We start from the raw sequence: 21,683 nt of genomic DNA, 5'->3' as shown, positions 1-21,683 counted from the left end.
TACAGCTTTGTACATAAAGAGAGCTTATTAGCATCTCGAAGGTACATATATGGACGCACGTCTGGATCCGAACCTTACTTCCGTTTTTTTTTTTTTTTTTAATGGTCTGACTAGTTGCTAAACTGATCTCTTGAACAAATGCCTCACGAAAATAACAAATGTTTTGGTTTCCTAGGTAATCTATGTGTTGTTTTTTTGCTTGTTATATAAATAAACTACGTTTAAAGAACTTTGTTGTTATTTAGCTGAGTTTACCGGAAGTTACGTGCGGACCGCATGTGAGGATTCTCGCCCAAAAACCACAGGAGCCACTGCTTATCATCAATGTCGTTTGGACTTCAATTTATTAATCTTTCTTTTATCAAAAAGATTCCCATAAATTCGGGAAACAGGGAAATCTAGCCACACTTAGACCCTGGGTGCATTGCTCTTCCAGGATCTCACCAAACAATTTCCTAATGATCGGCAGCTTATGCATTCACTAATTGGCGGACCAAACCATTCTGGAATTAGGTTGAACACAAAATTCCAAAAACTGAGAAAATATCAAAAGCAAATTTATCAAATGAAAATAAAAATAAAGGAATATAATTATTTATAAAAAGAAATACAAATTATTAAAAAACTACAAATCAAACATTAAAAGAAAACCTTTTAAATTACCGACCTCCGACTCACGCTGCAGTCATGACCCGTGGCACAACACAAAAATAAATAAAAATAAATATGAAATAAACATAAAAATAAGACCCAAATCTCAACTTATTATTTTCTTCATTTACTAGCGTGCACTCTAGCAAGAGAATTAAACAATTTATAAGTATTAAGGGTCACAATAAACCTAATAAATACAAAGCATCATTTTAAATAAAACAAATTAATGCCAACACAAAACACTCTACAAAATAAAACAATTATCAAAGAAAAACAAAAATAAACTGAATAGTGTGGCCTTAGCCATCACATTTCCCCCCACCTAAATATTCTCGCACGGGGAGCGAGAAAGAAAATCAGCCGCTTTATTTTCAGACCCTGGACAGTACTTTACTATAAAGCGAAAGGGTTGAATAGACAAAAACCATCGTGTCAGTCGAGAATTTGTGTCCTTCATCTCATGTAACCATTTCAATGCTTTATGGTCTGACTCAATCAGGAAATCTCGGCCAAGCAAATAATATTTTAAGGAATCCAGCGCCCATTTCAACGCTAAACACTCTTTCTCCACTACCGAATACCTTGTCTCACGAGGAAACAATTTCCGACTTAGATACAGTACTGGATGCCTTATTCCATTTTGTTCCTGCAATAAAACAGCCCCTAAACCTAATTCAGACGCATCTGTCTGTAAAATAAAAGGTTTCCCAAAATCCGGGCTGCGCAGAACTGGTTCAGTACTCAACGCAGCTTTTAACTGCGTAAAAGCCTCTTCGGCAGGTGCTGTCCATTGTACTTGGTTGGGCTTTACCTTTTTGATAAGGTCTGTCAACGGGGCTGCTATGGTAGAAAAATGGGGAATAAATTTCCGATACCAGCCAACTAAGCCTAGAAATGATCTTATTTGTTTTTTTGTGGCTGGTAGCGGACAAGATTGAATAGCCCTTAATTTCTGTATTTGAGGTTTAATCTCCCCTCTTCCTAACACATAGCCCAAGTACTCCGTCTCCCTTTTAACCAACGCGCATTTTGCGGGGTTAATAGTTAATCCAGCATCTTTGATTCGCTGAAAAACTACCTTAAGATGTTGAAGGTGATCTTCCCATGATGTACTAAATATTACAACATCGTCTAAGTAAGCGGCGGCAAATTCCCCTACACCATTTAACACAGAATCCATTAATCGTTGAAACGTTGCCGGAGCCCCGTGCAAACCGAAAGGTAGCACCCGGAAATGCATCAGTCCTTTCGGGGTACGAAAGGCTGTGAACTCTCGCGAATCTGGATCTAATGGAACTTGCCAATAGCCTTTACTTAGATCGATAGTACTAATAAAGGTAGCTTTACCAAGTTTTTCAGTCAAGTCCTCAATACGAGGCAAGGGATATGAATCAAATTTCGATACAGAATTCAAATAGCGAAAATCAATGCAAAATCTCAGACTATTATCTTTCTTCGGCACCAATACCACCGGATTACACCATTCGCTGTTCGATGGCTCTATGATGCGCATTTTCTGCATCAATTCTACCTCATCCTCAAACGCAGTCATCAGTCGCTCAGGTATACGATAGCTCATTCGTTTTGGGCATGCACCTTCTTTTAGCACAATTTTATGCTTTTTAAGCGTGGTATGTCCTGGCTGATTTTTAAAAAGATTTGGATCGCACAACCGCTGAACTTGAATTCGCTGCTCATCAGAAAGGTGACTTAAATCAACAGAAGGCAATGTTTGACTCTCAGGCAAATATTGCTCTTCTATCTCTTCTTCACTCTCCACCAATCTGATTAAATTAGCCACTGCGCTCTCCTTTTGCGGGTACCACCTTTTCAAAAGATTAACATGTAACACCCTATGCGAGCGTGCTTGTCCCGGGATAGCGATCTCATATGAGGTGGCGCCTATCCTTTTTATCACATCATAGGGTCCCCTCCATTTACCTAAAAGTTTGTTTTCACACGTAGGAAGCATTACGAGAACCTTTTGACCTGGTTCAAAGGATCGCCTCTCAGTCTTCCTATCATACCACGTCTTTTGCCTTTTCTGCGCTTCGCTCAAATGGGTGGTAGCCAGTTCAGTCATTCGTTGCAATTTTTGTCTCATGGCTAACACATAATCAATTACATTCGGTTTGTCTCGAGTCATCGTGTCCCCTTCCCACAATTCTCTTATAAGTGACAACGGTCCCTTCACCTCATGCCCGTACATCAACTGGAAAGGTGAAAACCCGGTTGATGACTGGGGAACTTCCCTATAAGCGAACAAAACATATGGTAACCACTGATCCCAGTCGTTTCCCACCTCGTTCACGAATTTGCGAAGCATTTGCACTAAGGTCTGATTAAACCTTTCTACTAGACCGTCTGTCTCGGGGTGATAAGGAGTAGTTTTTAACCCTTTAATCCCCAACAGCTGATACACCTGCTGTAAAAGCAGAGACGTAAAATTCGTCCCTCTGTCGGTGAGTATTTCCTTCGGGATGCCCACTCGAGAGAAGAACTGAATTAGACAGAAAGCAATAGTTTTAGCCTTAATGTTTCTTAACGGGAAAACTTCTGGAAACCTCGTCGCATAGTCGCAAATGACCAACATAAACTTATTGCCAGTTTTACTTCTCTCGAGTGGCCCTACAATATCCATCCCTAGCCGCTGGAAAGGAACATCGATAACAGGTAAGGGTATTAACGGTACTTTAGGGGGTTTGCGCAAGGCGCTACGTTGACACTCAGGACAGGTTTTACAAAATTCAGCAATATCTTTACTCATACCCAGCCAGTAAAAATGTTTGCTAATTCTAGAGTGAGTTCGGCGCCTCCCCAAATGTCCCGCCCAAGGAATGGAATGCCCCAGCGTCATGACTGTATTACGTACCTGAAATGGTACGACCAGTTGCAATTTTTCACCCGTTTTGCGATACAGTAAATCATCTTGTACACAAAAAGACATCCCTTGTATCACACACTCATTTAACCCTTTTTGTGCTGCTTCTATCACCATGCAAAGAATTTTTGAAACCTCAGCATCATCTTTCTGCAGCTGTCTTAAATTTCCAGGGATTAAAGCTTGCTCAATATCCAACAATTTCTCAGGTTCGTTTAATTCCGTACCCTGTACTGTAGTTCCTTTAAACTTTTCCCTCTTCCTTTCCCTTCTTGATTTTTTTTCTTTTGACGGATTCACCGTCAACTCTGCATCAAAAAATGGCATACACATCAAAGGGTTATCTGTATCATCACATTCATTTCGTAATTTTTGCGCTCGAGTCAAAACTACATTACATGTGTTTTTTACAGCTAACAAGTCCGCTAAAGCGGGGAAATCATGACCTAAAATCACTTGGTAAGGTAAACCCTGTGCAAGTCCTACTTTCATCAAATAGGAATGTCCCTCTATTCCCACATTCACATTGGCGATCGGGTAATGCCGCTCCTCCCCATGTACACATTTCACTATCACCTGAGGGACACTACAGATATTTACTTCAGGTACAAGTTCATTTTCCACAAGGGTTTGTGTACAACCTGTATCTAGTAAAGCAGTGACTTTTTCCCCATTCAATTCTACAGTTCTTAACATTTGATCGGGTACAGTAATGTTAGTAGGTTCAGGTACAGAGACTTGTGGAACATAACACATATTTGTAAATGTTTTCATTAATTGCGGACACATCGGTTTTTTATGCCCCAATTGTCCACACTTATAACACTTAATCTCTGACACAGAGACAGAGTTCTCAGTTCGTTTAAAACTTGACTCACTTGCAGCTCTGCTACCTTGAGGTGTCGACGGCAGTCGACGAGAAGACTTGTCCCGCACCGTTTTCCAGCGATTGAGACTCCATGGCTCAGTTCTCCGTCGCGCAGCTACAAAGACATCAGCCAATCGCGCAGCCTCCTCAGCAGAAGACGGATCATGTTCTTTTATCCACGTTTGCAGCTCTGGGCTAAGCATTCGCAGAAATTGTTCTAGGACAATTACCTCAGCAATGTCCTCCGTAGTTTTCTCGTCCGGTGACACCCACTTATGAAACAAGTCCTTTAATCGAACATACAACTCTTTAGGAGTCTCTTCTTCCATTACCTCCAACGAACGGAACCTTTGTCGATACGTTTCGTGGTTGATAGAATACTTCCTCAAGATCGCCTCCTTTACTTGGCTATAGTCACTGGCAGCTATTACATCCATAGCCACATATGCGCTACGCGCCTTCCCAGTCAATAATGGAATAAGTCTGATGGCCCACTCCTCTCTTGGCCATTTACACACATCAGCAATGCGTTCAAACGTAGTTAGATAATGTTCAATATCATCCGCTTCACACAACTGTTGCAGCTTCGGCTCTTTCAACACATGTCCAAAGTTAATATTTGCGGAGCCCAAAGAAGCTCCCCGTGGACCCACCGGCTCCACGACATCCCGCGAATCCGCCGCCGGGGTACGTTGATTCACCTCCTCCTGCAGCAAACGGAACTGATGCTGGAGCGTCTTCCATCTAGAATCCTGTCGATTCGCCTCTTGTGCCTGCCAGGCATCTCGGTCACGCTGATCCGACAGGAACCTTTGAAACATACGCTTAAGCTCCACCACATCACTTTCCGCTTCTCCTTCGGCCGTCGGCCCAGCTGCACCTGTCGCCCCTGAATGGACCTCGCCATCATCCGTAACGGGCTCCGTATCAGTAGGTACAACAGCACGCACTTTTTTAGGCGCCATGTCCATCAATTTCCTTAGATTTCTTCACCAGTGGCCTTTTCCTGATCAGGCAATCCCACTTCTGACACCATATTTGTGAGGATTCTCGCCCAAAAACCACAGGAGCCACTGCTTATCATCAATGTCGTTTGGACTTCAATTTATTAATCTTTCTTTTATCAAAAAGATTCCCATAAATTCGGGAAACAGGGAAATCTAGCCACACTTAGACCCTGGGTGCATTGCTCTTCCAGGATCTCACCAAACAATTCTTCTTCTTCTTCTTCTTATGATTTTGAATGGCGGATTGCAAACCAGCTTTTTGGAGCATTACCGCCACCATCTGGACTGGAGTGTGGATCAAGAGGTCAACCCACACTTACTTAAATCCTTTTTAATAACCCAGTTATCTTCAAAAAAGGAAACAAAAATTGAAAGCAAATGTTCTCTGATCCTCTTTGCAATAAAAGCTGTAAATTTAATGTCATCTGGCTCTCACTAAGTTGTGAGATCAATCTTTGTCTGGCTTGATGGTATTTAGGACAATACATAATTACATGCTCTATGGTCTCTTGACTATTGCAATATTCACACATTCCATCAACATGCTTTTTCATTATAAATAATGTTCCATTTAATCCTGTATGTCCTAGCCTCATTCTAGACAACACATCTTCTTCTTGCTTATTTCTGCATGTATTCCTGCTCTTCCCCACTTCTCTTTGGAATCTATACAGGTGTCTCCCAGACTGATCATTATCCCACATAAACTGCCATTTTTCTTTTGTTTTAGCTTTAATTATACTTTTGACTTCAGCTTTACTGTACTCAACATTCACCTCTATATCAGGTAGTTCTGCTGCTTTCTTTGCACACATATCTGCCAGTTCATTACCTCCTACACCTATATGAGCTGGTACCCATATAAATGTAGTACTAATACCAGACTTAATCAGATTGTTCGCTAGTTGCATTATTTCATACACTATGTCCTGTCTTGTCTCAGAGTGAAGAAACTTAAGGCTTGTCAAAGCTGAACTGGAGTCTGAGGCAATCACCGCTTGCTTAGGTCTGTTGCTCTCTACCCACATCAAGGCCAGCCATATTGCTAACAGTTCTGCTGTATATACTGCCAAATCATCACTAATTCTTTTTGCAACTTGAATGTTTAATTGCGGGATAACATACGCAATTCCCATTTTCGTATCAGTCTTCTTAGAAGCATCAGTATATATAATAATTCCTCCTTTATATTTCCTTGAAATGTATCTCTGTACCATGTACTGATCCACTTCATTATCCTCTTTTTCCTCCAATAAGCCTAAGTCAACTGGTACCTCTGCCAAAAACCAAGGAGGAACCCCTGGGTAAACTACTGAAGGGCTTATTTTAAGTGCACTAATTACTACCTTCTGCCTTATTGTCCATCCAAAACTTTTAATTAAGTCATTCTCTCTTTCTTGACATTGCCATAGAACTGACTGACTCAAATGTTTGTCACCATGACCCCTCAAATTCGCCCAGTAAACAAGAGACAATTGATCTCTTCTGAGATGGAGAGGCATCTCCCCCATCTCTACCTGAACTGCTGCTACTGGAGTGGTCTTAATTGCCCCACAGCATAGCTTCAAACCTTGATTTTGAATTACATCTAACTTTTTTAATGATGTTTTGGCAGCTGACCCATACACTATACACCCATAGTCCAATACCGATCTCATCAGCCCTGTATAAATGGATTTCAAAGCAGTTCTACTTGCACCCCATTCTACTCCACGGAGACATCTCATCACATTCAATACTCTCTTGCATTTTTCTATAATTTTTTGAATATGCATTGTCCAAGTCAGTTTTTTATCAAACCACATACCTAAATATTTATAAGCTTCTACTCGTTCTAATTCCATTCCAGATAACTTGATTTTTACATTCATACTTATTTTCTTCCTAGAGAAGAATAACGTCTTTGTTTTGTCTATAGAGAACCTAAAACCCCATTGACAGGCCCATTCTTGGACTTTGTTTACTGCCTGCTGCATCTTATCCCGTACAAATTCTATATTTCTTCCCTTTTTCCACATTGCTCCGTCATCTGCATACAACGCTACCCCAACTGAATTTTGTATATCCTGAAAGATATCATCAATCATTATTGAAAATAATAGTGGACTGATAATGCTTCCTTGTGGGACACCATTTTCCACACTGTAGCTCTTACTTAGTTCTCCATTTACTTTAACTTGTATTGTTCTGTCAGATAAAAACCCTTTTATCCACTGGAGCATTCTTCCCTTTATTCCCAATATTCTTAACTTAATTAGCATACCATCTTTCCACAACATGTCATACGCTTTCTCGATATCAAAAAATACTGCCACTACAGATTCTTTATTCACCTGCGCCTTCCTTATTGTATCTTCTAGGTATACAATGGGGTCCATGGTACCTCTACCTTTCCTGAAACCACTTTGATAATTTTGCATTAGACCTTTATGTTCCATCCAATATGTAAGCCTGTCATTGATCATCCTCTCCATAGTTTTCCCCATCTGAGATGTTAAAGCAATCGGCCTGTAGTTATTCGCTTTTTGAGGATCTTTCCCAGGTTTCCTAATTGGAATGATTATAGATTCCTTCCAGGTTCTAGGAATGCAATTACTTATCCACACTTTATTATACATATTCAACAACACATCCTTCCCCTTATCACTTAAGTTTTCCAACATGGAATAACAGATTTTATCTTTCCCTGGAGATGATTTACCTAATTTCCTCAATGCATTACTGAGTTCAAACTTTGTAAATAATACATCCAATACCCCTTCAACACTATCCTCATTGTCAAACACATATTGATATTTTTGAACTGTTTCTTCTCTACCTCTCTTTTCTTCATAGTGTAAATTTTCTGTGCTGTGCACCTTGGCTAATGTTTTTGCCATAACCTCTGCTTTTTCCTTACTACTAGTGATAGTTCTTTGCCCCTCAATCAGCATTGGATATCCATATTCCCTTCCATTCCCTTTCATTTTTTTAATCATATTCCAAATTCTCTCCACTGGAGTTGTTCGACCAATTGAATCACAGAACTGTTTCCAGTAATCTTTTTTCACCTGTCTTATAGTTTTCCTGACCATTGCTTGAGATCTTTTATATCGAACTAAATTCTGGTAATTATGTGTTCTCTTTAATTCTTTAAACGCTTTATTTCTATCTTTTATTACTTCCTTACATTCTTTCGACCACCATGGTACTATTTTATTTAACATCTTAGGCTTAGTTTTTGGAATAGAATCACCTGCTGCAACAATTATACAATTGCTAATTTCACAACATAATCTTTCGACTTCATGATTATTACCAATAGATGTCAATAATTCATCACTAACTTCTCTATACTTATCCCAATCTGCTTTATCCAAAATCCATCTCTCTTCTCTTACTTCATGTTCCTTTCTTAATTCCACTCCTATCTGAATTCTAATAGGATAGTGATCACTTCCTACTGTATTTCCTCTCAACACCTCCCAAGTACATTTTACTGCAAGTGTTTTAGTGACAATAGTGAGATCTATTGCTGTCTCTATACCCCTTGTCACATCTATTCTGGTTCCAGACCCATCATTCAGACATACCAGCTCTTTCTCTTCCATAAATTCTTCAATTACATTTCCATTAACACCATCCCTCTCTCCCCATAATGTACTATGTGCATTAAAATCCCCACAACAAACAATTCTCCCTGTCAAATCCTTCCAAATATCCTCCAGATGTCTAATCTCTATTTGCTTACATGGATTATAAAAGTTTATAATGGTCACCTTATCTTCACTTGACCTTACTTCTGTGATTATATACTCCAAATCTTTTCCCGTTTTAATCTGTCTATACTGAAGTCCCATTTGTATAAATATTACAACCCCTCCTCCTTTACCTACTTCTCTATCCCTTCTTATAGAATGATACCCCTTTATTACAAAATCCAGCCTAGGCACTAGCCATGTTTCCTGCACACAAATTATATTAGGCTTTTCTTTGAAATTGTCAACATATTTCTTAAATTCTTGACCGTTTGAGATTAAACTCCTAGCATTCCATTGGAGTATAATTAAAACCATTATGTATCCCCAACCCATGTCTGAGATTGTTGTGCTTCATCATTAAGAATGTCTCTTACTCTTTCCCAAGGCATACCTTTTGCATCCAAGTATTTTTCTGCAGACTTAACAATTATTTTAATTCTTTCAGTTCTGCTACTGGTTTGTGCCGAACAATTGATTATCTCCGCCATGAAAAGCACAAAATCACCTTTACTCACAATCAATGTCTCTTCTTTCAATTTCTCACACTTTGCACATTCCCCAACAACTTTAGTTCTGGTTTTTATTGCCTCTACCGGTACACCTTTTGGGACTTTCTTAGTTGCCTCCGCAAAGGAAACTCCTTGGACTACTTTAACTCGCTGTACCTCCTGCATTCTTTTGTTAGTCTCACATCCACCATATGCTGCGCTATGTTCTCCACCACAATTACAACATTTTGGTTTTGTCCCTTCTTCACATCTTCCGTATTCGTGTTCACCACTGCATTTGCTACATCTTTGTTTTCCCTTGCATATCGCAGCTACATGCCCATATCTTTGACATTTAAAACACCGCAGTGGTGGCGGGATGTAAACCCTAACATCATAGCTCATGTAGCCTATAAAGACTCTTTCTGGGAGTTTCTCTTCCTCAAAGGTTAACAAGACTGAAAGACTGTCACATATATTTCCATTCCATCTTGTCTTTAGTCGTTTTGCTTCCCTAACTTTAACATTGCTTATTCCTTCTTTCACCGAATCTACTGATTCACTTAGGGGAATCCCTGAGATTACACCCCTAACAAGCTTCTTGTCAAACACCTTTGAACACTTCACTTGCTGTCCATTTAGTTTATTTATCTTTATTGCTTTTTGTTGTTGTTCCACATTTCTACATATTACCAATAAAGAACCATTTCTCAATTTTTTAGCACTCTTTACCTCCCCAATATCTTTATGTAAAGCTTTGGTTAGTAAAATTGGACTCCACTTATCAAAAGTAGTCCCCTCTTTCAACAGTTTGATAAATACCTTAACCTCATTTTCACTCCTTTCCACCGTATTTGTTCCCTTATCACTGTCACTATCATCCGACTTATCCCTATCCTTATTTTTGCGCTTTTTTTTAACTACTTTCCACTCTTCCACATTCCCACTTCCAACATCCATCTCTCTTACCTCACTTCCTGATCCGTCACTATCTAACTCTTGCCCATTCACAGTCCAGTTGTTGCAAACCGCCTGAAGCTCATGGTTAACAGACAAACGTCTACGTTCCTTTACTCCAGAAGCCGCCATTTTTCCTATCCTCACCAAACAATTTCCTAATGATCGGCAGCTTATGCATTCACTAATTGGCGGACCAAACCATTCTGGAATTAGGTTGAACACAAAATTCCAAAAACTGAGAAAATATCAAAAGCAAATTTATCAAATGAAAATAAAAATAAAGGAATATAATTATTTATAAAAAGAAATACAAATTATTAAAAAACTACAAATCAAACATTAAAAGAAAACCTTTTAAATTACCGACCTCCGACTCACGCTGCAGTCATGACCCGTGGCACAACACAAAAATAAATAAAAATAAATATGAAATAAACATAAAAATAAGACCCAAATCTCAACTTATTATTTTCTTCATTTACTAGCGTGCACTCTAGCAAGAGAATTAAACAATTTATAAGTATTAAGGGTCACAATAAACCTAATAAATACAAAGCATCATTTTAAATAAAACAAATTAATGCCAACACAAAACACTCTACAAAATAAAACAATTATCAAAGAAAAACAAAAATAAACTGAATAGTGTGGCCTTAGCCATCACACCGCAACAGCCGCTTGTTTATGTTGTTACTGCTGAAACGGTCTATACATATCTGTACATAAATGGTACAAATTAGGACCTTTTTAAAGGGTAATGCCCTAATGACAGCTGGGATAAATATTTTGATCATTTTTTTTCTAACAGTGTGTCTTGTGTCATTGACACATGTGTTAGCGAATTGCGTTGGGGATGCAAAGGTGAAGGGTTTGATACCCAGGGAACATGCATACTAATAGAAATAATGTATAAACTGAAATGCATTATAAGTTGCTTTGGATAAAAGTTTCTGCCCAGTGGATAAATGTAAGAAATTACACTTAGACATTTAAAAAAAATTGAGTTGAACACTAAGATTTTGTCTAAGATTATGTACATAAAGAAATGTTTAATTATTATTCTCATCTTTTCCAACAGGGACCAACTTGACTCTGTGCTCAATGGCATCAAGTACACCAAAAGGTAAAAACCTAGAAAGACTATGTGAGATATAATGCTGTGATGCTATATAATGCTGTAGTTTGTGTTGCTTTCTGGGTAATTCTGTACGGGTGGGAATATTTTATAGTTTATTTTATTCTTGCTGGAAGTTTGCTGAAAATATGCCAGGCAATAAAATACAAGATTGGTCGAAACAGCACCTTGTGTGTAATAATAAATAAATTATTGTTGTTTTAAAAAATATATCCTGATTTTCTTACAGCTCTTTGTGGACTTTACTTCATATGTGGTTGGAGGAGTTCACCGAGGATTTCAGAGATCCTCCCATGCATTCATCTCTGCGTCTCATGAGCTTACAGCTCAGGAGATACACCGCTCTCTTCCCATTGGCTAAACGCTTTGAAGCGCTCCTTAAGAAATTTCAGGATGAAGGTTATTGTTGCTTTCATATCTATTTCATACCTGTCAAGTATCCCGTTTTGGCCGGGAAAGTCCCGTATTTACCCTTCTTTCCCGCCGTCCTCCCGTATTAGTAATTTCCCGTAAATCTCCCGTATTTTAACCTGCGTTATTACAAAAACAATAATGCCCGGGCGGAGTAATAAAAAACATTCCCAATCCCAGATCGCTAAAGATCCACTGATTCCGCTAATCCACTTCGTGTTTTCCCACCCGCTCCGCAGCATCTCTGTGTGCACTCTCTGCCTGCCTGGAGAGCGAAGACGACAGTTTCTATCTGAAGTTTGTTGCATTAACAGGTAGATTTATTACATAATATCAGTTGTTAAACCGCAGAATTACTAATTTGGAAGTTTGTTTATGTATTTCTTTGGTTAATGATTTGCTGTCGGTGTTCTAAAAGTGCTAACAAGTTAGCAAGCAAACAGCAACAAAATATCCACATTATTATCGTTACAATGCTTGTCTAATGAATTAAATGTTCCCGGTCAGATCTAAGTTAACATAAACACTAAATTTGCTGTTGTTGGCACACTTTGTAGACAAAAAATACCAAAAACACCAATGCCTTCACAAAATAAAGACAGAGAAGGGAAAGGGAGGCTGGTAAAGGCAGTTCAACATTGCAAACATTGATTCAAAGCTCCATCAAGCCAGCAGGTAAATCATTGAATATCTATTCACACTTTAATTCTTGTTATTATATTTTCCCATTATAATCACTTGTAATCTCTTGGTGGGACTGTTTGCGGTGGGCGCCGGAAAATTTCCCTTATTTTCAAATCCAAAACTTGACAGGTATGCTATTTAAAGATGCTAAAAGTACAATGTACCACAAGGGAGATATCACTAAAGTGGATGTCTTAAAGGGGACATATCATGAACATCTGACTTTATTCATGTTTAAGTGCTATAATTGGGTCCCCAGTGCTTTTATCAACCTAGAAAATGTGAAAAAGAACAACACAGGAACTAAGTTTTGGTAAACCATTTTCTGGAAGCATTTGAAAAAAAGGTCATTAAAATTTGGCTCCCCCTGTGATGTCAGAAGGGGATACAGCCCCTTAAAACTGCACTATCCAACCACGACACTGCCATTTAATTCAGAGATCAGCTCATTTGTATTTAAAAGGACACACACCTACAAAGTGGCAATTTTAACATGCTATAATAAATTATCTATATGTTTTTTAAGCTAGAACTTCACATACATATACTCTGGAGACACCAAAGATTTATTTTATCTTAAATAAAATATTTTTATCCTAAAAAAGTTTTGTAAAGTGTCCCCTTTAAGAAATTACAATTGTCACTGGAGTTACCAACACTTTGTCTTCTGCGTATAACTCAGATCTTTTGGCTTGTGGATCGGCTGATCATATAAAAGAACCAGATCTGGATTTGGATCATTCAGCCAGTCTGGCAGATTTTATGGACTTCTCCATCATGGATGTGGCTGAGCAGTTCACTCGTATGGATGCTGTAAGTGCCACTGTTTCATAGCTTGTGTTTATGAATGGCTTCCTACAGTTCATCACATGTATATGCGATCTCTGTGTGTTTTAGGAGCTGTTTATAAAGGTGATTCCCTTCCAATGTCTGGGCTGTGTGTGGTCTCAACGAGACAAGAACGAGAATCTCTCTCCTACTATTTGGGCCACCATTGGCCAGTTCAATGCCATTACCAACCGGGTCATCACTTCTCTGCTTTGCCCCTTGTCCAACTTAGTACCGCCCCCCAGCCCCACCTCTGCAACCTTACAAAGAGCAAAAGTTATCGAAAAATGGGTTCGAGTAGCACAGGTAAGACTTGTTCGCGGCCTGAGTTTAATTACGACATATAACTAGTTTTAACAAACATGCCTTACTAAGAACATTACTTGTGTGCATTTTGAGGCAAAACAAAGGGCACCTATGTATTTTAAGATATGTCAATTCAAGTTGTTTTCAGTTTGGACAGCTCTTACATTTATTTTATTGTTAGTCTAGTAATAGTCTAATCCCTGTCCGGGAAACCGCCCCTAAAACGATCAAATTAAATCATCTATACACTGTCTTAGAGATACATATTGTTACCAAATGGTGCATATTAGTACCTCAAATGTACAGCGGGGAAAATAAGTATTTGACACATCAGCATTTTTATCAGTAAGTGGATTTCTAAGTGGGCTGACACAAAATTTCCAACAGATGTAGCCATCAAACCAAATATTGAATTCATACAAAGAAATCAGAACATTTAAGTATACAAGTTGAGTCATAATAAATAAAGTGAAATGAGTATTGAACACACTTTATTACATACTTTATAGAAAGGCTTTTGGTTGTGATTACAGCTTCTAGACGCCTCTTCATGCGTTCAATACTTATTCCCTGTGTCATTTCACTTTATGTATTATGACTCAACTTGTATACTTAAATGTTCTGATTTCTTTGTATGAATTCAATTTTTGGCTTGATGGCTACATCTGATCAAAATTTTGTGTCAATAGCCCACTTAGAAATCCTCTTACTGATAAAAATGCTGATGTGTCAAATACTTATTTTACCCACTGTATGTATTGGTACCAATTGGAAACCTAAATGGTACATATGAGGACCTTTTTAAAGGATACTGCCCTAATGACAGCTTGGGACATTTTTTTTGACAGGGTAAAAGATACAAATGTCAATTAAATTTAAACATTAGCTGAATAGATACAGAATAGTAAGTAGTTGTCTTTAAACTGGAAAACATGAAACTGCCTAACCATGACAGGTATGTCTGAAAAACTAAAAAACATCATCCGTCTATTTACTTCTAGGGGTGCAGAGACCTTAAGAACTTCTCTTCGCTCAAGGCCATTTTGTCGGCCCTTCAATCCAATCCCATCTACAGATTAAAGAAGACCTGGGCTGCTGTGAGCAGGTACAAATAAACTACACAAAGGCTGAATTTACACTGCAGATCTTGATGTCCAATTCTGATTTGTTGCCTGTATCCGATTTTTTTTTATGACCCGTTTACATCATCTTTTAAAAGCGACTTGTATCCGCCATCAGCATTTACACTAAACACTTGGCAAAACAATTCAAGGTAGACAAACTGACCCAGAACAGCTTAAACTGTAGAGGAATTAAAATGTTGTGATATGCAATGGACACAGACAAAATAACTATACAAGATTATAGAGCTTTATTTTTGTAACAATACATAAAACTTCAACATTACTTCAATATGTGATAGCGGGTGGTGTCCACTTGAGTTTGTGTCATTTGCCAGCGTTGCAGTTTCAATGACACACAACACGTCTTGTAATGGGAATATCCTATCTGTTCGCTTACATTGCGGATGTGAATCCATGTTTTTGATTAATCTCCGATTTATTTCCAAATATGAATGAGGCCTGAAACCAATCTAAGAATATTGGGATCTATGCGCTTTTTTCCTGCTTACATGTCTGCGGGTCATATCCGATCTTGAGGGGGGAACATATCGGAATTGAGTGACTTCAAACATGCAGTGTAAAAGCGGCCAAATAGGCAGTGGCTCAGTGGGTAGCACTGTTGACTTACAGCAAGAAGGTCTCCAGTTCGAGCCCAAGTTAGGTCAGTTGGTCGTTCTGTGTGGAGTTTGGATGTTCTCCCTGTTTCATTTTGGGTTTACTCCGAGTACTCCGATTTCCTCCCACAGGCCATGTTAGGTGAATTGGAAATGCCAAATTGCCCTAACGTGTGCATGGATTAACTGGTTCTTGGCATGAATATAGCCGGAGTTCCTGGAATTGAATAAGAATAAACAAACAAACATTTGCATGCATGCATCTTCCAGATCCAAAATGATATTTCTTTTATGAGTTTGTGTGTTCCCTGGGATCAACCCATGACCTTTAAGTTGTTGACACAATCTGTGTGCCACATAATAGTTAGGAGGTAATCTGATAAGAAGTGCTTGGTTAAGCCAAATTTCTTTGTAAGTCTATGAATTTCTTTTTTCAGAGAAACAATGTCTGTCTTTGAGAACCTGTGTGAAACATTCCCAGATGAGAACTGTGTCTTGACCAGCAGAGAAATCTTTGAAGACGTAAGATATTAACACACACAGTTATATACTTGTTTATGTTTTCTGCATAGACAGAACCTGAAAAGTTTATAATGTTGTGTGAATGTTATTGAATTGTTAGGATTTTATTAAAAATTGCAATTATATATGCATCAAATAGTTGTTGTGTTGCCATTTGTAAATGTTTTGGAGTCAGTTTCAAGCCAGGTCAATGTGAATCGAATTACATGAATTTTTATATTATGAGGGGTTTTGTCAGTATGTCAAGAGGAACACATTTAACGTCATAGGTTCACCCACTTATAATACTGAATGAAAAACAGATGATGTCTAAAATGTATTTATGTATTCGATCAGAATGTGCTGGGATGCTAGAATAATGTTTCAGTTTCAGCATTCATTATTTCTTAGTCCCTGTTCTTCCTTTTTTCACGTTTTCTTTTAATGATAACTGATCTCTACCATATTACAGGAGGGCAGCCAACCTGATCTGGAAACGTCTACAAAAACATCCAAACGATGCCACCTTACAAGACAGACGGTAAAGGCAAACTTTTTCAAACACGCATTTAATCTAGCAAACTGTTTTCCCGCTCTTGATCTGAAATGTTTAGCAATGATTTGATGGCAAAATAATTTGTTACAGAGTTTAGCTGGAGGGACAGTACCGTACCTGGGGACGTACCTCACAGCCCTGACCATGCTGGACACCGCCCTTCCAGACATTGTGGAGGTGAATGTGAGACCTTGTGTGGTTCTGACTTTGTAAACCTAAGAGCAATACACTAAAAAACACTTAGAAATATGCTAAAGGCTATAGAAACATCCTAGCAACCACGCTAGCAATAATTCAGATCATACAGTCACGAGACACTGCTGAGAATATTATGTGATACTGTTACTGTATTGAGGTCGTCCCGTATTATATCTTAATGCTGTATATTTTATTATTAACAGGGTGACCTCATTAATTTTGAAAAGAGGCGAAGGGTAAGTCTTTAGTTTTCACAACTGCCCAATTACCTACATTGTAATTTTTCTTAATCCAAACGTTACTGCTACACATTTGGTGCAACACTTTGAAGCTTTGATATGATAAAGACTGATATTAATTTTATATGTGATTATTAGTGCATGGTTTGTTACATAACATGGTTTCTCTTCTGTTTCTCCTCTGGATTTCTTGGAAATTGTTCTCTCATCTTTAGGAGTATGAGATTTTAAAGCAGATCCGTCAGTTGCAGGCCTCGTGTTCTCAGTATGCTTTAGGCCATCATCCTCAGATTGCTGCCTGGATACAAAACCAGACGCTTCTCACGGATCAGGAGAGGTGAGGTTTCACCAGCTGCTTTATGAATCTGAGTCATCATGATAAAGCTAAAGGCGCTTTTGTGAAATATATTGTCCCTCGGGTCCTTTCCTTTGAATTATTTAAAGGTCCCCTGTGTAAATTTTAGCGGCATCTAGTAGTGAGACTGTGAATTGCAACCTACAGCTCACCCCTCCATTTCAAACGCATAGAGAAGCTACGGTAGCTGCCACAGAACAAACATGTCATTGTCTAATGTTGCGTTTACACCAGGCGTGGTAGAGGTGGCAAAAACGCGTTATTCGCACATATTTGGACACTTTGAAGTTTACTTGCTTTATTTGCGTGTGAAATTCAAGTTATTTGAGACATTCACGTGGAAATTCGCATCATGGGAGGGGCTTCTGTGACTCCACTCGCTTCCTGTAATCACGTCACTAATGGAGCAAGCTCCTGATTGGTTAATGCGGCGCGATTTTCCGCCAAAGTTCAGATTTTTCAACTTGCACATTTTACGCGACAACACTCAATTCGCATAATTTTTACGTCAATTCGCGTCATTCGTGCGAACTAGACACACGAATAAGGCGTATTTGCGTCACCGCGCCTTGCTAAACGCCTCATTCGCGCCGCGAGACCTCCAGACCCACATAAACACGTCTTTACATTAACTTAAAGGCACATTCAATTTTTTGGAAAATATGCTCATTTGCCAGCTCCCCTAGAGTTAAAGATTTGATTTTTACTGTTTTGGAATTTATTGAGCTGACCTCTGGGTTTGGCGGTACCACTTTTAGCATAGCTTAGCATAATCCATTGAATCTGATTAGACCATTAGCATCTCACTAAAAAAAATGCAACTTTTAATTTTCCATCGGTCTTAGTACACGATGTAACTACAGAAGAGTCAAGTTTTAAATAGAAAAAATCTCCAAACTCTTTGGTCATTTTTTTAGCGCAATGCTAATGGTCTAATAAGATTCAATGGATTATGCTAAGCTATGCTAAAAGTGGTACCGTCAGACCCGGAGATTGGCTGAATGGATTCCAAAATTGTAAAAAAATCAAATGTTTAACTCTAGGGGACCTGGAAAATTAGCCTATTTTAAATAAAAGTGGAATGTCCCTTTAACATTGAAATCACTCCCGCTTGACGCCTCTACCTCGGCTGGTGTGAACACAGCATAAGACAACGTAGTAACAAAATGCGCTCTATAGAGCAGTTTGTCGGTTTAGGGCTACCGTATAAATGCAATGCAAACTTGGATTATTTAGAGGCCTGACAACAGAAATCAAAGGTGTTATAAATAATTAAGCAGGTGTCTAATATTCTGATATGACATTACTTCTTTTTTCCATTTTCTCTATATCATCATCCTCAGCTATGAACTTTCCAGACAGCTGGAGACTCCTCACGACTCTTCTCCATCTACCAGCAATGTCTGGAGTCACCGAGCTCTCTCCAAGAAGCTCTCGTCGTGAGTGTTATTCAGTGTCCTCCAGTGTCCACCTCAAACTATAACAACCGTATGCTACTTTGAGAATCTTCATTTAATGTTTTATCGCAATTTGTGTTTGTAGGCTCTTGTCAGGGAATGATGGATCTAAAAAGAACGCAGACCAGATCAGTGTGTCTTCCTCTGGATCCAGCAGCTCTGAGCTAGAGGAGATATCTGCTTCTCAAGGCTTGGGGCTCATGACAGCGGTACAATCAGCTACAATTTTATACAAGCTAAATAGAATGACTATAGATTAACTCTTTCCCTGCCATTGACGAGTTAACTGGTCAATTAAAGGCGGGGTCTGTCATTTTCGAAAAACACTTTGGAAAAGAGAGTTGGGACGACTATCAAAACACACTTGTAGCCAATCAGTAGTAAGGGGCGTGTCTACTAACCGACATCGTTGCCTGGGTTGCGTATGTGTGGGGCGGGTCTTATCAAAAGAAGGTCCAGATTCTATTGGGCTAGGGGCGTGTTTGTTGAGGTGATTTCAAATGTCAACATTGGCATTCAGAGATCATGCACCCCGCCTTTAAGAGAAAACGCTTCCCTGCGAATGACGATTTTTTTCTGGCAATCTGTATTTCTGCTGTTATCCACAAGATGGCGCTCTTACCGAACTTGTACAAACCGGAAGCAACCTCTCACGTCAAACAGTTTAAACTCTGTATATGTTTTGAAAATCGTTCTGAATGGGATCTCTAACAAAAGTCATTCACAAAAACGCAATTATCTTAGCTTTTTGCTCAAAATTTCGTATTTTTTAATAAACTTACCCATAATCGAGATGTGTTAAAGAAAACAAATGAAGGTAGGATGAAATGGTTTATTTTGATTGAAAGTAGAGGGTCTGTTCTTTCATTTGATATATTGTATGTTAAGCATTACATTTTTGTTAAAATCATAAAAAAATGCTGGCACTGGCTGGCACCTTTTAAAAATGCTGGCGGGGAAAGAGTTAATGATAAACCAAAAAAACACATTTAGAATACTAGTCATGAATATATCCAGTCTGCGGGCTTTTTGGTGAGCCGAAGCCTTCTTATAGTTAGGAATCTAGTTATAGATACTAATTAAAGGCGGGGCGAGTACCAAACACACTTGTAGCCAATCAGCAGTAAGGGGCATGTCTACTAATGCCTGGGTTGCGTATGTGTGGGGTGGGTCTATCAAAAGAAGGTCCAGATTCTGTTGGGGTAGGGGCGTGTTTGTTTAGGTGATTTCAAATGTCAACATTGGCTTTCAGAGATTGTGCACCCCGCCTTTAAGAAATTATTTTATTAGTTATTCTATGATGGCCTTTTCAGAAGTTTCTAGTGTGTGGACATTTTTTTTCAAAACTTTGACACAGACCTACACCATGTCATTGTACCATGACGTGCCTAATTCTTGCCTGTGTGACCTTTGACTCCCCAGAGAGTCAGCATTAGATAAAGTTTGAGATATTTCGAATATTTCCCAGATGACGACAGAAACTTCCATCCTTGACTAATTTCCCGAATATTTCATAGTTTGTTATAGTACATGTGGATGTTCGTTCTGTCGCACATACGTCAGCATTCGAATGCTTTGAATTCTTTTTCTTCTAATCAATTGCTGAAAAAATAAATGGATGACATTTTGATGTTTATCACATACTTATTGTAAAGTTTTCTGGAATACTTGATTCTAATCACTGCATTCTGATCTCAGATATTTTTTTTATTTTTTGCCTCTAGTCTCTTTCCAGTTGTGGTCAGAACCGGACCGAGGCCTTTCCCTCCTTTTCTATATCTAGTTCCTCCTCCAGTTCACAACAGGATCTCAGCCTCAATTCATCCTCCTCATCCTCAGCATCACCTGAATCTCACCCGGGCTCCGGTCACAAGCGCTCAGTATCTATGAGCTCTCTGGCTTTCTACAATAGGCAGGTGGATGACTCCTGCATCATACGGGTCAGCGTGGACTTCTGCGACAATGGAAACATGTACAAGAGCATCTTGGTGAGTTTTCCTCCGGGACAGCACAGTACAGTACCACAGACATCATATGTTAGGTTTGTAAAAAGACCATATGAAAAACTTTTGCTCTAATAGATGATATAAATGATGTTTAAAACTGCAATAATTGACTCTTTATGTGCTTAAAAAGGAGTTATGTTTTTTATGATTTCTTGTATAGTTGACAAGTCAAGATAAAACAGCTCAGGTGATCCAGAGAGCTTTACAGAAACATAACCTGGAGGATATTATTGAGCAGAACTTCACCCTCGTACAGCTTTTGGCCCAAGGCAAAGGTAATTGAAAACTGCATATTCTGCACAATAAGAATCAAAGTATAAAAGGCATCTCCTTCTAAGATTTTTAGACGATTAACAATTAAAGTAAAAAAAAATTCATTTGGATTCAAATATACCTTATACCAGGGGCCTCCAACCTTTTTTGAGCAAGGGTTACCACAATGGATAAAAACATAATATGGAGGGCCCCTTTTTTTGTTTTACTTGTTGATTTAATTTTATTTTATTTTAGGTGATGTGTTTTATCATTGTTTTAATATTAAAATTGAGGCCATTAATAAAATGTGCTTTGACGGGCAATCCACGGGCACCATGTTGGAGACCACTGCCTTATACAATGTAAGAAAAAATGGTAAATAAAATGGTCCCTAGCTGTCAATGGGGCAGTATGCT

The 21,683-nt window shown here is 38.7% G+C and overlaps 2 protein-coding genes across 2 annotated transcripts in view; one reads left to right on the top strand and one right to left on the bottom strand.

Annotated features, from left to right (window-relative positions):
- Positions 1-21,683, top strand: part of LOC129421394 (ral guanine nucleotide dissociation stimulator-like 1) — a 30,233-nt gene that overhangs the window by 6,747 nt on the left and 1,803 nt on the right. The window contains exons 3-16 of the mRNA XM_073865045.1: positions 11,677-11,721; positions 11,963-12,132; positions 13,511-13,641; positions 13,726-13,962; positions 14,964-15,067; positions 16,138-16,222; positions 16,674-16,742; positions 16,848-16,934; positions 17,159-17,191; positions 17,410-17,531; positions 18,893-18,988; positions 19,092-19,215; positions 20,731-20,994; positions 21,173-21,287. Of these exons, the coding sequence (XP_073721146.1) occupies positions 11,677-11,721; positions 11,963-12,132; positions 13,511-13,641; positions 13,726-13,962; positions 14,964-15,067; positions 16,138-16,222; positions 16,674-16,742; positions 16,848-16,934; positions 17,159-17,191; positions 17,410-17,531; positions 18,893-18,988; positions 19,092-19,215; positions 20,731-20,994; positions 21,173-21,287 (1,682 nt within the window). The remainder of the gene's footprint in view (positions 1-11,676; positions 11,722-11,962; positions 12,133-13,510; positions 13,642-13,725; positions 13,963-14,963; positions 15,068-16,137; positions 16,223-16,673; positions 16,743-16,847; positions 16,935-17,158; positions 17,192-17,409; positions 17,532-18,892; positions 18,989-19,091; positions 19,216-20,730; positions 20,995-21,172; positions 21,288-21,683) is intronic.
- LOC141362797 (uncharacterized) lies at positions 877-5,227 on the bottom strand. The gene has a single exon (XM_073865044.1). The coding sequence runs from the start codon at positions 5,222-5,224 to the stop codon at positions 977-979; it is 4,248 nt and encodes a 1,415-aa protein (XP_073721145.1). The 5' UTR covers positions 5,225-5,227; the 3' UTR covers positions 877-976.

This window comes from Misgurnus anguillicaudatus, unplaced genomic scaffold (genome assembly GCF_027580225.2).
Source record: "Misgurnus anguillicaudatus unplaced genomic scaffold, ASM2758022v2 HiC_scaffold_29, whole genome shotgun sequence".
In the NCBI taxonomy this organism is placed as follows: Eukaryota; Metazoa; Chordata; class Actinopteri; order Cypriniformes; family Cobitidae; genus Misgurnus; species Misgurnus anguillicaudatus.
Note: the sequence above shows the minus strand (reverse complement) of the source record. Positions and strands in the feature narration are given on the sequence as shown.